Genomic DNA, 16885 nt, shown 5'->3' with positions numbered 1-16885 from the left:
GTTTCTCTTTATGGATTGCCATTTTTGGTTCTTGTACATGAAATCCTCTGCCTTGAGGTCATGAAATATTATCCTGGATATTCTTAAAGTTGTGAGGTTTTGACTTTCTCATTTAGGCCTTTAATTTAGCTAAACTTGGTATTATTAGTGTATGATGAGACATAGAGATACTATTTTATTTTTTTTTAACATGGGTAAACAGTTGTCACATAGCACTATTTATTGAATGGTCAGTTCATCTCTTCCCCACCTGTCTTCAGTGTCAATACCATCACATATCAGTGTTTATATTTGTGTGGATATGTATACAGGCTTATTTTCTGTTCCTTTGGTTTGTTTTAGTCTCTTGCCAGCATCAGATTATCTTAATGACTTTAAAATTAAGTTGTCTACAACATGGGTGAACCTTGAAAACCTCACGCTAAAAGACCTTCTATGATCCCATTTATTTGAAATGCCCAGGGCAAATCTGTAGACACAGAAAATAGATTAGTGGTTACTTTGGGATGGGAGGATGGGGGAATTGTGGGTTAGTGACTAAGAGGGTGTGGGGTTTCTTTTTGATGTGATGAAAATACTCTAAAATTAATTGTGGTGGTTGTTAAACAACTCTGAATATACTGAAAACCATCAAATTGCACACTTCAGATGAATGAATTGTATGGTATGTGAGTTATATCTCAATAACACTGTTTAAAAAAAAAGTGATGTGAAATGGCAAGTCTCTTTACTGCTTATTCTTTAAAATTGTTTTGACTATATTTGGTTTTTTGCCTTTTCATATAAATTTTAATTTGTTTTTTAAACTCCATGCAAAATTTTGTTGTGGTTTTTTTGTTAGAATTCTATTGAATTCGTAGATTAATTTGGGGGCAAATAAGATCATTTTGACATAAAGTCTCAGTACCCGTGAATGTGGTATTTTACTTCATAGGTGTTTTTAAAGGTTTTTCAATAACTGTTTCAGTTTTCTCTGTAAAGATTGGGCGCACCTTTTGTTAAACTTACTTATTCCTAAGTACCTTATGGTTTTTATTGCTATTGTAAATGGTATTTTAATTACGTTTTTTACTTGTTAGTTGCTGGAGTATAACTATGCTATTGATTTTTTATGTAGTGGTCTGCTGTCCAGCAACCTACTTGAATTCTCTTATTTTCATTTGCTTGTAGATTCTCTTCAATTTTCTGGCTATAAACAATCATATCCTCTACAGTCCTTGTATATTTAAGAATTTCTTGTCTTAATTCTCTGGCTAGGATCCTAGTGTAATGTTGAATAGAAATATTCATAACTGGTATCTTGTCTTGTTCCTAATTTCAAAGGGAATGGTTTGAGCAGTTCATCATTAGGTATCTTTATGCTTTAAAGCAAGAATTGACACCTGGCCCAAGGCCTATTTTTTTTTTTTTTCCCCAAAGTTTGCCAGATATTTCTATGAAGCAAAGAAGGGAATTTTTTTTTAATATTTATTTATTTATTTATGGCTGTGTTTGGTCTTCGTTTCTGTGCGAGGGCTTTCTCTAGTTGCGGCAAGCGGGGGCCACTCTTCATCGCGGTGCGCGGGCCTTTCACTATAGCGGCCTTTCTTGTTGCGGAGCACGGGCTCCAGACGTGCAGGCTCAGTAATTGTGGCTCACGGGCCCAGTTGCTCCGCTGCATGTGGGATCTTCCCAGACCAGGGCTCGAACCCGTGTCCCCTGCATTGGCAGGCAGATTCTCAACCACTGCGCCACCAGGGAAGCCCGCAAGGCCTATTTTTGTAAATAAAATTTTATTGTATCATAGCCATGCTCATTCAGTTACATGTGGTCCGAGGCTGCTTTCATGCTACAGTGGCATATTTGAGTAGTTGTAACAGCGGTCCTGTGGTCCTCAAAGCATAAAATACTTACTATCTGATTCTTTATAGAAAAGGTTTGCTAGCCCCACTTCAGGGTTTTGATTGCTTAATAATAGATTAAGGAACCTTCCTTCCACTTCTAGATTAAAAGTAATTTCTTTTTTTAAATCATAAATAGGTGGTGAACTTTATAATGCTTTTGTATAACTATTTAGATGAGTATTAAGTTTTTCTCCTTTAATCTTAGCGTGGTAAATTACATTATAAAATCAGTTAGTAGTAAACAACCCTGCATTCCTAAAGTAAACATCTTTCTCTCTTTTTTTTTTTTAAATGTGCTAGTGGATTAAATTCTCTAAGAATTTAAGATGCTAGCATTGATGTTCATAAGTGATATTGGCCTGACATTAGCTCCAGCCCATGGTTGGTACATAGTGCTTTCATCTTTGTAGCGTTTTAAATGTTTCTAATTCTGTAAAAATATTTTATTTGACTCATGCATTATTTAAAAGTGTTCTTTTGAACTTCCAGAGTAATTTCTTTTTCTTAAATGGTGACTCGTTTGAATTGTGGTGAGAACATGCTCTGTATGTTACTGACTCTGATATTTGTCGAGATTTGCTTCTAATAGGTAGTTTGAAGTCTCAAGTCAATTAACTTTGACACTTAAAATATTACAATTCTGAAATGTAACTTTGAAACAAGACTTGTGTTGTATTCATAACTCCAGTTATTGAAAATCTATGTTGGAGGGTTAGAATGAGATGACCAAATTTGACTGAGGTGGGTTGAAATGAAAAGAGAACTTCTTGAAAACCACTTGTTCAGATTCTCAAATTATAACTTAAGTAAAAATACCCTTTCCATGTTCTTTTTTAGTTTGACATAAGAATTTTAAGTAAAAACAGATTATAACGGACTTTATTAATCATGTTGTTATTTAATAGATCAGATGAAAAGAAGAACATGAACTGGAAGCAGCTTCCCAAAAAGCCATGCAAAAGTCTGATTAGCACCTTGAAGAAATTGTATCCTCAGCTATCTTCGGGTAAATGTGAGGAAAAAGGAAGGGATTTTTTTTTTTTTTTTTTTTTTTTTGCCTTGCTGCATGTCTTGTGGGATCTTAGTTCCCCAGCCAGGGATTGAACCCGGGCCCTCTGCAGTGAGAGTGCAGAGTCCTAACCGCTGCACTGCCAGGGAATTCCCAGGAAGGGATATTTCTAATGAAAGAATGTATATAAGAAAATTCTTAAATTTAAACATAATTTTGCTCTGCTTAAAGGGAGTCTCATTACAAAACAGAATTCCAATAGTAAGAAATTACTGTTGTGGTTCATGTTTTTTTTTTGTTTTGTTTTTTATTTATTTTTGGCTGTGTTGGGTCTTCGTTGCTGTGCACGGGCTTTCTCTAGTTGCAGCGAGCAGGGGCTACTCTTCATTGCAGTGCACGGGCTTCTTATTGCGGTGGCTTTTCTTGTTGCAGAGCACGGGCTCTAGGCGCGTGGGCTTCAGTAGTTGTGGCTCGTGGGCTCTAGGGCGCAGGCTCAGTAGTTGTGGAGCACGGGCTTAGTTGCTCCGCGGTGTGGGGCATCTTCCCAGGCCAGGGCTCGAACCTGTGTCCCCTGCATTGGCAGGTGGATTCTTAACCACTGTGCCACCAGGGAAGTCCCATGGTTTATGGTTTTTTGAGCATGTTTTCTGTGCCCCGTCTGTGCATCCCTGTTAGTCCCTGCCAATGATCCCATTACATTAATAAAGAGGAATTTGAGGAAGTCATGGGCTTTATTTTGACAATTCCCTTAATTGTCGAATTATTAAATATATAACATTATGTATTAATGCCATTTTCTCTTCTTTCTTCATTTGTCAGTTCACCGAAAAACTCAGGAAGGTTCAGCGATTGAGATGACTCCAATTGAAGCAGATTTCTCCTGGCAAAAGAAGATGACACAACTTGAGATGGAAATTCAGGAGGCATTTTTGCGCTTTATGGCATCCATTTTAAAAGGATACAGAACATATCTCAGACCAATCACAGAGGCTCCTTCAAATAAAGCCACAGCTGCTGATTCATTGTTTGACCGACAGGGTGAGTGGCATTGAAAATATAAATACTTTTTATTGAAATGAAAAAATTTTCTGTTTGGTAGTGCCACCAAGAAATATTCACTGTATAAGTTCTTAGAAATTCATATTAAAATATGATGGTCTTCTGTGTATTTGTAATCTAGCTCTATGAATAGAATTTCTTTTAATTTTTATACCCCATTTTTTTCCTGAGAAATCTGAAACTGGAGGTGTTTAGTTATGAAATGTCAAAGATGTTGCTGATATTTATAGTACTCTGTAATCAGTTATCTTAGTAGAATAAAGCTAGTGGTTTGTTTTTAGGTGTTTTCTCAACTTTGCATGATTCTTGACTTTATACACTCTGGGCTTTACAGTATTCTCTAATAAAGAGTTTTTGCAATAAAGCCACCAGTTTTTAAAAATTTTTGAAAAATACAGCCTTGTTCCAGGGGAAAACACCATACTCATTCTTTTTAGTATTTGTTATTTTTGGGAATTACAAAGATTTTTGTTGTTATTCAGCAGCTCTTATATATGTAGTGGCAACCTTACAGATACATCAGTATTCATATGATAATTATTTTACATATCTATAATTTGATCCTGCAGTTATTATTATTTTTTTTTAGTCTGTATTTTCCCAATAGTCCTTTTGTCTTTTCTCATTTCTGCTTTGGGACAACTTATCTCTCAAATATTTAGTCACCGCTTACCAAATCCCACTAGTTATTATGTAGGGATATAAAGAAGTGTAAGATCTAGCTCCATGGGATACCCAGCGGAAGATGATCTAATGTGTTTTTAAAAATAGAGCAAGTGGGCTTCCCTGGTGGCGCAGTGGTTGAGAATCTGCCTGCCAATGCAGGGGACACGGGTTCGAGCCCTGGTCTGGGAAGATCCCACATGCCACGGAGCAACTGGGCCCGTGAGCCACAATTACTGAGCCTGCGCGTCTGGAGCCTGTGCTCCGCAACAAGAGAGGCCGCGATGGTGAGAGGCCCGCGCACCGCGATGAAGAGTGGTCCCCACTTGCCGCAACTAGAGAAAGCCCTCGCACAGAAATGAAGACTCAACACAGTCATAAATAAATAAATAAAAGAACGTGAATTTCTTAAAAAGAAAAATAGAGCAAGTACTCAATAAAACAGATTTTACATAATCATTCAATGAGAGGACATAAAAATTCAGAGAAAGGGAACATTCTTCCAAATGAGTGTTTTGGAAGACTTCATGGAAGAAGAGCATGACTTTAAAGAATGGGTAGAATTTATAAATGGAGATGAGCAAGAAAGACTTTGTAAAAAACAATAGGCATTAAAAGTCAAATCTGAATTAGAATTTCCACTTTGCTATTTATGAAGCCTTCCTGGGGTTCTGTTTTGCCATTAATAAAATGAGGATGATGCTTAATTCATGGATAATTGTGAAGATTAGATGAGAAAATGTACGTGAAGCAACTAGAAAAAGTACTTTACAGTACTCATGATAACAGTATTATTGCTAGTGGTAATAATGAAATGGAAGAAAGCTCAAGAACAAAAGCACAAGGCATGTGTATTAGTTTGCCGGGGCTGCCATAACGAAATGCCATTGATTGGCTGCCTTAAACCAGCGATTCCCCCACCTTTTTGTCACCAGAGACCAGTTTCATGGAAGACAGTTTTTCCATGGATGGGGTGGGGTGGCGGGGGGGATGGTTCAGGGGGTAAAGCCAGCAATGGGGAGCGGCAGACGAAGCTTCGGTCACTCGCTCGCCGCTCACCTCCTGCTGTGCGGCCCCATTCCTAACAGGCCGTGGACCGATACTGGTCCGTGTCCCAGGGATTGGGCACCCCTGGCTTAAACAACAGAAACTTTTTTTTTTTTCCCAGGATTCTAGAGGCTAGAAATCTGAGATCAATGTGTAGCCAGGATTGGATTCCTCTGAGGCCTCTCTCCTTGACTCGTAGATGGCTGTCTTCTCCCTGTATCTTCACATAGACTTCCTTCTGTGTGAATCTGTATCTAAATGTTCTTGTCTCGTAAGGACACCAATCATATTAGATTAGAGCCCACCCTAATTTAATTACTTAAGTTTGACTTAATTACTTCTTTAAAGGCCATATCTGCAAATACAGTCACACTTTGAAATCCCGGGAGTTAGGACTTCAGCATAAGAATTTTGGGGTGACACAGTTCAGCCCATAATGGCATGTTTGGGAAAAAAGTTTTGATGGTACAATTTGACCAGGTGAGGAGCTTTAGAGGTGTTGTGGAAGATAAAGCAGAAAATAAGATTAGAGCTCGGATTATGGGTAGTCTTAAACGCCGGACTAAGAATATGGAGTTTTTCTAATGGACAGTAGTGGGTCACTAATTCATTCTCTTGTCATTCTAAGTAGAAGAAAGGCATTACTAATAGAATTTAGAAAGATATTTAACTAGTGTCTGAGGCCTAAGGTTTTTGTTAACAGGGTAGCATTTGGTCTAACAAGGGATATATACATTTGACAATAAAATAACACATTTTACTGAGTGTGTTGTAAAGGAAAGTATTGGTTACAGTAAGAGAGCTAGGTCAGGGGAAAGGTTCCCTGAAGAAGTAACAGTTAAGCTTGGGCCTGAAAAAAGAATAGGATTTAGCTGTGGGTTTTGGGTTAACTTTTTTTTAGGGATACTTTAACAAACATGTATAAAAGTAGGGAGAATAATGTAGCTATCTTCCAACTTCAGCAGTAGTAGCAATCAACATTCTGTTGTTTTAGTTTCATCTATGTTTATTTTACTCTTCCTTCGTCCTTTTCTCCTCCCCTCCTCCACCCCTCCTTTTCTTTCTAAATTCCAAGTAGGAAATCATTTCGCCCATAAACTGTGTTTAGAATTTCCTGAAGTTATATGTGTTTTTATCTGATTGTATCCCCATGGTGTCATTTAACATTTTTTTCATCTATATTTCCTGTAAACTTGTGGTTGGATTAAGAGCCACACTGTTCAAAAGAAATATAATGGGAGCCACATATATAATTTGAGATTTTCTGGTAGACACAGTTTTTAAAAAAGCAGTAGGGGAAGTTAATTTTATTAATATGTTTTCTCTAACTTGATATATCCAAAGTGTATCACTTCAACATGTAATCAAATTGTAAAAATTTTAATGACATATTTTACATTCTTTTTCCATACTAAGGCTTTGAAATTGGTGTGTGTTTTATACTTATAGCACGTCTCAGTTTGGACCAGCCACATTTTTTTTTTTTTTTTCTGAACCTTCACCTCTGGGTATAAATCACTAATAATGGCATGGACTCAGAAGTCAGACTGTCTGTTCAAATTCCAGCTCCACAACTTAATAGTGACGTGGTTTTGGGTATGTGGTTCATTAAAGACCAGCCACATTTTAATTGCTGAATTGCCACATGTGTGTAGTGGTTACTGAATTAAGCAGTACTGATCTAGAGCTTGATTATATTCAGGTTCAGTTTTCTTGGCAAGTGGTGCTAAAACACATGATGCTCACTACTTATCGCAAGTCTGGCTGTGTCCCATTTTTAGTGCTCCTAAGATTGATCCATGGGTTCAAGTTTTATCAGGCTCATTCATTCATTATATTGATAGTTTCCCCACCAGCCTTTCATTTAATTGTATTAGCAGCCTTTGCTGATCATTGCCTAGATCCATTAGAAGAAGAAAAAAAGACTTTTTCTTACCACTTGTCAAGAATAATTTATTTCTATTTTATTGAAGTCTTTCTCAACTATTTAATACCTCAAGGGGATGTAGTAAGGACCACAGCATGTGGAATGTCCTGAAGCATCATAGAAAGAAAGGCTGGAGGGGAAAGTGGCTTAAAAACCATGCTTGAAATGGTAGGTGTGAGCCAGATTATGTTGGATCTTTTAGGACTAATGAAGGGTTTCCGTCTTTATTCCAAGAGTAATTGCAAGTCAGTGAGGGATATTTAAGTAGGTAATAGGATCAGATTTGCATTTTTAAAAGATCATGTTTAATGTTAAAAAAAAATCTTTTTGGCTTCTCTGCAGAGATTGAATTGGGGGCATCCAAAGTATGGATCTACTTATTAGTTGGTTAGTGCATTGGTCCAAGTGATCAGTGGAAGTGACCTGGATTAGTTGGTAGTATGAATAGAAGAGTGATTTTTAGGAGGTAGATTGAATAGAACTTGGCAATTGAATATGGGTTGTAAGATAGAGGGAGATGTCAAGAACAACTTTGAGATTCTTGTCTTTAACCACCAAGTGGATGGTTGTGCCCTTTATTGAGAAGGGAAACAGCAGAAAAGGGAAGAATCTAATTATTTGTTAAGGAAAGGTTTTTTATTTTATTTATTTGTTGAAGTATAATTGATGTGCAATATTTATATGTTACAGGTGTACAACATAGTGATTCACAATTTTTAAAGGTTATACTCCATTTATAGTTATTATAAAATATTGGCTATGTTCCCTGTGTTGTATGTCCTCGTAGTTTATTTTATGCATAATAGTTTGTACCTCTTAATCCCCTACCCCTATCTAACCCTTCCCCCCTTCCCTCTCACCACTTGTAACCACTAGTTTGTTTTCTATATCTGTGAGTCTGTTTTCTTTTTTATTGTATTTACTAATTTGGTTCACCTTTTAGATTCCATATATAAGTGATAACTTAGAGTATTTTTCTGTGTCTGACTTATTTCACTAAGCATTATACTCATCCATGTTGTTGCAAATGGCAAAATTTCATTCTTTATGGATGAATAATATTCCATTTTGTGTATATATATATAGCACAACTTCTTTATCCATTCATCTGTTGACCACTTAGGTCTTGGCTATTGTAAATAGTGCTGCTATGAACATTGGGGTGCATATATCTTTTTTTTTTTTTTCATATATCTTTTTGAATTAGTGTTCTTGTTTTTTCCATATACATACCCTGGAGTGGAATTGCTGGATCATGTGGTTTCTCATAGTTTTTTGAGAATCCTCCATACTGTTTTCCACAGTGGCAGCAACAATTTACATTTCCACCAACAGTGCACAAGGGTTCCCTTTTCTCCACACCCTCTCCAACATTTGTTATTTGTGTTCTTTTCGATGATAGCCATTTTACAAGTGTGAGGTTATGTCTCATTGTGGTTTTGATTTGTATTTCGCTGATGATTAATGATGTTGAGCATCTTTTCATGTGCCTGTTGGCCCTCTGAATGTCCTCTTTGGAAAATTGTCTAAGGAAAGGTTTTTTAAAATGAGAGAGACTTGAGTATACTGGTTACTAGCTAATAGAGAGGGAGTGTTGTCCAGAGAACACTGAAAGGCCTGGAATCCCAGGCTTATGTGGTGGGCTTGGCCTTAGATAGGAGGAGGGTCATACTCATTGTAAAACAAAGTAAGGAGTAAATGATAGCTGCAGAAAGAGTCGTAGATTTTATAGTTCTCATTTAATGATTTTCATTTTCTGTGCAATATAACGTATTATTTTTCAGGGATGAGGGAGAGAACATGGAGGGAGAGTATTTAAACATTGGAAGTAACTGTGAAAACATGGGTAAAGGGAAATTCAGACTCCAGAAATGTAGTGGGGTTGCTGGTCAGGGATGAAGGTATAAGCGGTTCTGATCCACCTGGTTATGTAACGGCGCCTCCTCCCCACCGCAACTTGTGCTCAGTCACGCTGGTGCAGCTCCAGAGAAAGCAGGCAATACATTGCTCCAGGGCTAGGTCATACGAGATGAGTTTGACAAAAGGGCATAAAAATTGAGAGTGTTGACAAGAAAGTAATTGAAATGATGTACACAGACATGGAATCAATATTAGAGGAGAGAGACGTGAAGATAGGAGGAGGTACATAGAACGATCTTCTTCCTTACCCCATCCCCCTCGCAAAAGGCTTGGTAGGAAGAACTTAAGCATACCAGCTAGACAGGGGTAATGGTCAGGGAGTAATATGTTAATTAGAGATTTGGGAGGCAGAGCTGTTTACACTGCTACCAAGAAAAGTCCAGGGAGTGTGTAACTATGTGTAGAAGTTGGTGATTGAGGTGGAATAGACCACAGGTCATTGAAAGTTAAGGAATTAAAAACTCACTAAAATATTGGATGGTTGGTCTTTATGGGTGTTGAAGAATGATGATGGTAGGAGTTGGAGAGGAGAAGACTTTGAATTAGGTGCCCTGCTCGTCAGTGAATGAAGGAGAGGGTGTCCCTGAAGTCACTAGGTGCCTACAGTTAGTAGGGGAATGGGTGGAATAATAGCCAGATGAGCAGAGATTTTTACAAGATGATACAGAAATAATTGTGTGGTGGCATTGCAGAGGAAGGACTTGACCCTTCTTGCTTGTGAGTATGCAGAGTTATCAGAAGTTTCTACTTGAGAGCTATAGGGCCAGAGGCTCCTTATAGGAGATGCAGATTTCAGTGAAAAGGTTAATGGTATAAGTTAAGGATTTCTGTGGTTGAATCAGGCAGAAGGGACTATGGTCCCTTAATATATATATTATAGAAGATATATATTTCCTATATGTTTCTTTCTCTTTCCCTTTGTGTGTGTGTGTATATATATATATATATATATAAAGAAAATAATATAGATATATACAAGTTTAAAATAATTAATATAACATTTAGTTCCACTTTAAAATCTGAATTTAATTCTAATTTTATTTTCTTCAGGATTTTTAAAAAGTCGAGATCGTGCCTATACAAAATTCTACACCCTTTTAACCAAAACACAGATTTTTATTCGTTTCATTGAAGAATGTAGTTTTGTAAGTGATAAAGATACTGGATTGGCTTTTTTTGATGACTGCATAGAAAAGGTAAAAGTTTGTCCTATATGTCAGTATTAAGGAAAAACTTTAACAGTTTGTTTACCTTTATAATCATCATTGTTATTATTAGCCCAAATGACCTGAGGAAGGCATTATAGGTGGGGTGTGTGTGTGTGTGTGTGTACACATGCGAGTGTCCGATTCTGGGCTTAATGTAAGAATTATTTTCCTTTGTGGCATCCAGTACCGCCATACATAGCTAATTTTTCTCTTTGAATCTCACTTTGGTTTTGTATTAAGTACTAAGAACATTTCATTGAAGCTCCTAAATTTTTTTTTACATGAATAAGATAAGATTTAGTAGTTCATTCAAAAAGTTTAGTTTTAGGAATTCCCTGGCAGTCCAGTGGTTAAGACTCCACGCTGTCACTGCTGAGGGCCTGGGTTCGATCACTGTTCAGGGAACTAAGATTCCACAAGCCATGCAGTGCAGCCAAAAAAAAATCAAAAACAAAAAACGAACAAAACAAAAAAAAAAGTTTAGCTCTATGGGTAATGGAAGTCCTGTGTTAAGTCCTGTGGTTTTTGTTTTAATGTTTTTCCAAATACTTTTGCTAATATATTTCTTTTGTCCTAATGGAAGCTATTTGGAAATACGTTAAATTTTAAAGCTTTACTCACCCATCGTAAGGAAGTTTAAGTTGATTTTTGACAGTGATAACTCACATATTTTTTCCCATTTTTTAATAGAGCTCTTATTTTTGCTAAGTGGGTCTTGGGGCTGATTGTTTATGCAAACTCTATATTATATAAAGTTGGAGATTTTATCCAAAAAAGGTAGAATATTATGATGTAATTTTTATATGCTCCTAATGATTCGTGTATCTTAGAAGACTTGAATAATTTTCTCCCATTATATCCGTGTGATCTAAAACTCCAGGGATATGATTAAAACTTTTCAACATTTTTGTTTACTTAAATGTTGATAGTCCAATATCATTCAGTTAGAGAGAAGCTTAGATAATATCAATCAGTAATGCAGGGGTTTCGTAATAATGAAATTTTTGATTTGAGAAGCCAGGTTCTCCTTGTGATTGCCCATCTTTTGCTGCTTCTTTTTTTAAATAATTGATTAATTTTTTATACAGCTGGTTCTTATTAGTTATCTGTTTTATACATATTAGTGTATATATGTCAATCCCAATCTCCCGATTCATCCCACCCCCTCCCCATCTTTTGCTTCTAAGGAGGGATTTATGAAGAAACCAGTCAAAATAAATTGTTTCTCTCTTAGTAGCTGTAAGAGAAATATTATACTTTAGCCTAGTAGTAGGGAGGCCACCAAATATATTGTGAAGTGTTTCATATCTGCCTAGTATTAAAAAAGGATAGTTTTTTAAATAATAATTTAAGATAATCTCTATTAAATTCAGAGTAGACATTTTCACTAAGAATTCTTTTCTTTTTTTTCTAGTTGTTTCCTGATAAAGGCACAGAGAAAACAGATAAGGTATTTTTTCTTAAATTTAAGTTTTAACGTTTCAGAATCAGGTCTTGCTTAAATGCAAATTAATTGGAGAAAATAATTATCTTTAGGTTGATTTTGATTCAGCAGAAGATACCAAATTGATAGAGCTAGATGATTCACAGAAAAGTGAGCATACTGTGTTCATAATGCCACCCGAGCCACCGCCTGATGATGGAAAGGATCTGTCACCAAAGTACAGGTAGCAGGAATTTTTTTAAAGAGTTGTTTGGGCACAGCTTTAATAATTTGATCTTTTGTGATTATTAGTAGATACGTTGTATAGCAATCATTTGTAAAGGTCATTTTCAAAATGTATTTAGTGAACTAATGGAGATGAATATTTTATGGAGATATCACCAGGTATTGTAATTTAAGAATTGGACAGCCCAGTTGGAAGGGAAACCAGATGTTTATCACTGTTAACCTAAACATTTACCATATTTTAATCTTTAAAAATTTCATTTCTGAAGAAGAAAAAATTCACTTTTGTGAGGTTACCCCTCCCTCTGGGGGGTTTTGTTGTCAATATAAGGACTGTGAAATTCTTATGCATTAGTAATATATCAGAGAAAACTTAAAAGTAGAGGGCCAGGAATCATTCTTTATTAAAATAAACTTATTTGATTTGGATGGGAATCTTTTAAGAAATTAAAATGTTTGATTGTTTATTATTATGATCATTTGAATACCATTTAATAGGTTTAGAAAATCAAACAAAAAAACTAGCACGTCGTTTTAGCACCAGTACTTAATGTCTGTTAACAATTATATGTGTATCTTTTTTGTCTTCTTGTACATAAATTTGCATTTACTATACTTAAAACAAATATTAGTTCATCTTGCACATATTCTTTGTGACGTGTGTTTGCCTTTAATGGTCTGAACATTTTTCCATGCCAATATATATTTTTGTGCCATTCATTATAAATAACCACACTGTATGCATTTGTTGTGATTTGTTAAACTAGTCTCCTGTGGATTTATTTATAGTTCTTTGCTATCTATATCTTTGTGTGTATACACAGTTATTTTCTTTGGCTGTATTCATAAAAGAATTTCTGGGGCAAAGGGAATATAAAATAAGTTTTTTCCAAAAATATAGAATTAATATATAATCTCACCAGGACTCCATAAGAATGAAAAATGTATACCTGAGATTGAGTGGTTTAATTAAGCACTATTTTGATTGCATGTTAATTATAGAATTCTTTTTTACTTTGGCTTTGATCACTATACATTGGAATGCAGGTATTGACAAATAAGTAAATCAAATAGGAAAGGCAATATATTTCAGAAGAAGATTGGCCAAAGGAAATAACTAGGCGATTTCTGAGAAGAAATCTCAACAGTTGATAATATGAAAGTATGTTAAGCTTTTCTAGTATTTAAAGAAATGCAAACCAAATGATGAGTAGAAGCATTTTTAATCTATCAGCTTGAGGATAGGCTATTCTTCTAGTTAGAGTGTATGTAAGTATAACCTCTCTGGAAGTAATTTGATAGCGATTGTAATAATTTTTATTTTCTTGATAAATATTTACCATAGAAAACTCTGTTATTGGGCATTATTCTAAGAAATTAAGTAAAAGTATTCACAAAGATAAATGTACAAAGATACTTAATTGCAAAAATTGAGAAATAACCTAAAAATGTCCAACAGTAAAGAATTGGTTAAATTATGGCACGTCCCTAATATAAAAATATTTGGGATTTTTTCCTTTTAAGTGTGAATGCAAGGTACTTTTACAAAGAAAAACAAAATTACAAAGTATACTAAATGTTATCTTTTAATATAAATTATCATTGAACACATGGGTTCTGTTGAAAGGGTTACTAATTCTTCTGTCAAGATATGAGGGTTTTCTGTGTTCTAGGGATTGATTGAAAATAATAGGATGCGGAGGAGCCAAAGTTTCCATGTAGATAGTCTATGTATCTTATAATTGCATCACCTTATATTTTTGAAAAAAACAATTTCTATACAAGGATTTTGGAAAATAATATTGGGTACGTTTGAGGTTTAGAAATATTCACCTAAATTCTGGCATAATATTAAGAGCTAATGTATTTTAAATCAGCAGTTCTATTTTTGCTTTTTATTTTAGTTACAAATACTTTCCAAGACTGGACCTTAAGCTTTTTGACAGACCGCAGGAGTTGAAACTTTGTTTTAGTAGACACCCCACTGGGAGTAGCATTACAAACAGTCCAGCTCTCATGGCTAAGAGAACTAAACAGGTCAGATATTCTTTATCTAATTTAAAATGTAAACTATGTATATGTGATATGCAGCTCATAGTTTAGACTTGTCACCCACAGCAATCATTTGAAGACCCACTATGGTTGTTAATGAATTAAAGTCGATTTCTTGCAACCCGACTTATAATATTGAGGCTGAAGTTTTTGAATGCTTATGTTTATGTTCTAAGAGAACCTTGGGAACTAAATACACTTAAAAAAAAAACTTTATTGAAACATAATTCATATACCGTACAATTCACTTGTTTAAGTATACTCACTGGCTTTTAGTATCTTCACAGGGTTGTGCAGCCACCATCACAATCAATTATAGAACATTTTCATCACCCTAAAAAGAAAGCCCGTACCCCTAAGCTGTTAACCCCCCAGTTCCTCCATCTTCCACAGCCCCAGGCAATCACTAATCTATTTTCTGTCTCTATAGTTTTGCCTGTTCTGGGCATTTCATAAAAATGGAATTGTACAGTATGTGGCATTTTGTGACTGGCTTCTTTCACTTAGCATAATGTTTTTAAGGTTCATCTGTGTTGTAGAATGTATCAGTATTTCATGTATTTTTATTGCTGAATAATATTCCATTGTGCGGAATATTTTATTTATCCATTCATGTACATGTGGGTGGTTCCTACTTTTTGGCTGTTATGCATAGTACTGCTGTAGACATTTGTGTACAAGTGTTTGTGTGGTTATATGTTTTCATTTCTTTGGGTTATATGCCTAAAGTAGAATTGCTGTGTCATATAGTAACTCTGTGTTTAACCTTCTGAGAACTTGTTAGACTGTTTTCCAAAGTGGGTACACCATTTAAAATTCCCACCAGCAGTCGAAATTTTACCACATCCTTGTTAATTCTTGTTATCTTCTGTCTTTTTGATTATAGCCATCCTAACGTATATGAAGTGGTATCTCATTGTGATTTTGATTTTTCCTCATGGTTAATGTAAATATATTTTCTACTGAATATTACCTTCTAAAGGAAGTTAACTTAGGACAAGCTAGACATCTTGTTTTAATACTATATCTGATTTAGGTATAAAGAGTTAAACTATGGTTAGGTGTGAGTTAAAATTGAACATCCTTTATACATATACTGATATTTTGGGGGTCTACAAAACATGGAAAATTTCAGAATGAAATTCTTAGTTCAGGTTTTACCAATTCATGTACAGTCCTTCAAATCCTAGGGGTAACCTGAGGTGATCCTTAATCCCATATAGTACACAATTCTGTCAGTGTTGTCTGAGGGGAATTTTTTTTTTTTAACCATTATCAGCTTAATAAAGGCAAGTTTTTTTAATGTGACAATTTTGCTACTACATCTTTAAATCTCATTTTCACCAGAATTTTTTTTCCAGGCAAGTCTCTTGGAAATAGAGCTCATAACAGTATGTTTATTTAGGACACATCCAGCAGAGGGATCTTCAGTGCAAGGCAGACAGTGGCAGTCTGACATGTGTGGAGGGCTCTATAGTTTCTGGGAATATGTAGAGTTTGATAACGCTCAGCAGGTGACTTTGATACCTTTTTCTCTCTTCCACCTAAATCAGAATGAAAATCAGAACTAGAAAACATGCCATAAAACTATTAGGTAGGAAGGTCTGTGATCTTTCTCAGACTATGTTGCCTGCAAAGGAATAGGTCTTTTTAACAAATCAGTCAGTGAAGGAATTAACACAGAAGGTAGAGTGGAAATCTTGGTGGGGAATAGCCTAGGGCATCTTAAACTTTTTATCAGGGGGAAGAGTGAGAAGACTCTTGACTTTTCAAGAATGATTCTATAGAAGTATAAGCTATAAATGAAATCCCTTTCATTCGTCAAACATATGAGTGCCTTCTGTGTGAGGGACAATTAATTACCCATTGTATTATAATAATATGAATAATCTCTGCTTTTAAGGAATTTCTAGTCTATTAGGAGACACCTGCTTGCCAAATAGTTAAAATACAGTATAAAGTGCTTCTATAGAAAGAACCATGGGGCACGAAGTAGGAAGCCATTCACAAAAGCAAAACTATGAAATGCTTGATTTTAGAGTCAGATATTACATTAAATTCCTCTCTTCCTTTTACTTATCACTTTTCCTGTCATACTAATGAATTTTAGTGAATGTCATGATGTTTTATTTATTCTCTTTCTAGGAGATAAAAACAGCTCATAAGCTGGCGAAGAGATGTTATACAAATCCACCACAATGGGCCAAGTGTCTCTTCAGTCACTGTTACAGTTTATGGTTTATTTGTCTCCCAGCCTATGTTAGAGTTTCTCATCCTAAGGTCAGAGCACTTCAGCAGGCATATGATGTACTTATTAAGATGAGGAAAACGGATGTGGATCCTCTAGATGAGGCAAGTATAACAAATTGGGTTATTGTTACTACGATAAATTTTATTTGTATTTTTAAGAAAATTTAGGTCTGAGTTGCTTTTCAGTATCCTCGAATA

At 35.4% G+C, this 16885-nt stretch overlaps 1 protein-coding gene across 6 annotated transcripts in view; it reads left to right on the top strand.

The window, feature by feature from the left end:
• DENND4C (DENN domain containing 4C) overlaps nucleotides 1-16885 on the top strand; it is a 135337-nt gene that overhangs the window by 70091 nt on the left and 48361 nt on the right. For 4 of the 6 annotated variants that reach the window (XM_057549343.1, XM_057549340.1, XM_057549341.1 and 1 more), the window contains 7 exons: nucleotides 2789-2895; nucleotides 3712-3930; nucleotides 10559-10704; nucleotides 12131-12166; nucleotides 12253-12383; nucleotides 14290-14422; nucleotides 16583-16789. In XM_057549343.1, the coding sequence (XP_057405326.1) occupies nucleotides 2789-2895; nucleotides 3712-3930; nucleotides 10559-10704; nucleotides 12131-12166; nucleotides 12253-12383; nucleotides 14290-14422; nucleotides 16583-16789 (979 nt within the window). The remainder of the gene's footprint in view (nucleotides 1-2788; nucleotides 2896-3711; nucleotides 3931-10558; nucleotides 10705-12130; nucleotides 12167-12252; nucleotides 12384-14289; nucleotides 14423-16582; nucleotides 16790-16885) is intronic. The other 2 variants (XM_057549344.1, XM_057549342.1) reach the window with 1 other exon arrangement.

Source organism: Balaenoptera acutorostrata, chromosome 6 (assembly GCF_949987535.1).
Source record: "Balaenoptera acutorostrata chromosome 6, mBalAcu1.1, whole genome shotgun sequence".
Classification (NCBI taxonomy): Eukaryota; Metazoa; Chordata; class Mammalia; order Artiodactyla; family Balaenopteridae; genus Balaenoptera; species Balaenoptera acutorostrata.
The sequence above is the reverse complement of the archived record's forward strand: the minus strand, read 5'-3'. Positions and strand labels throughout refer to the sequence as shown.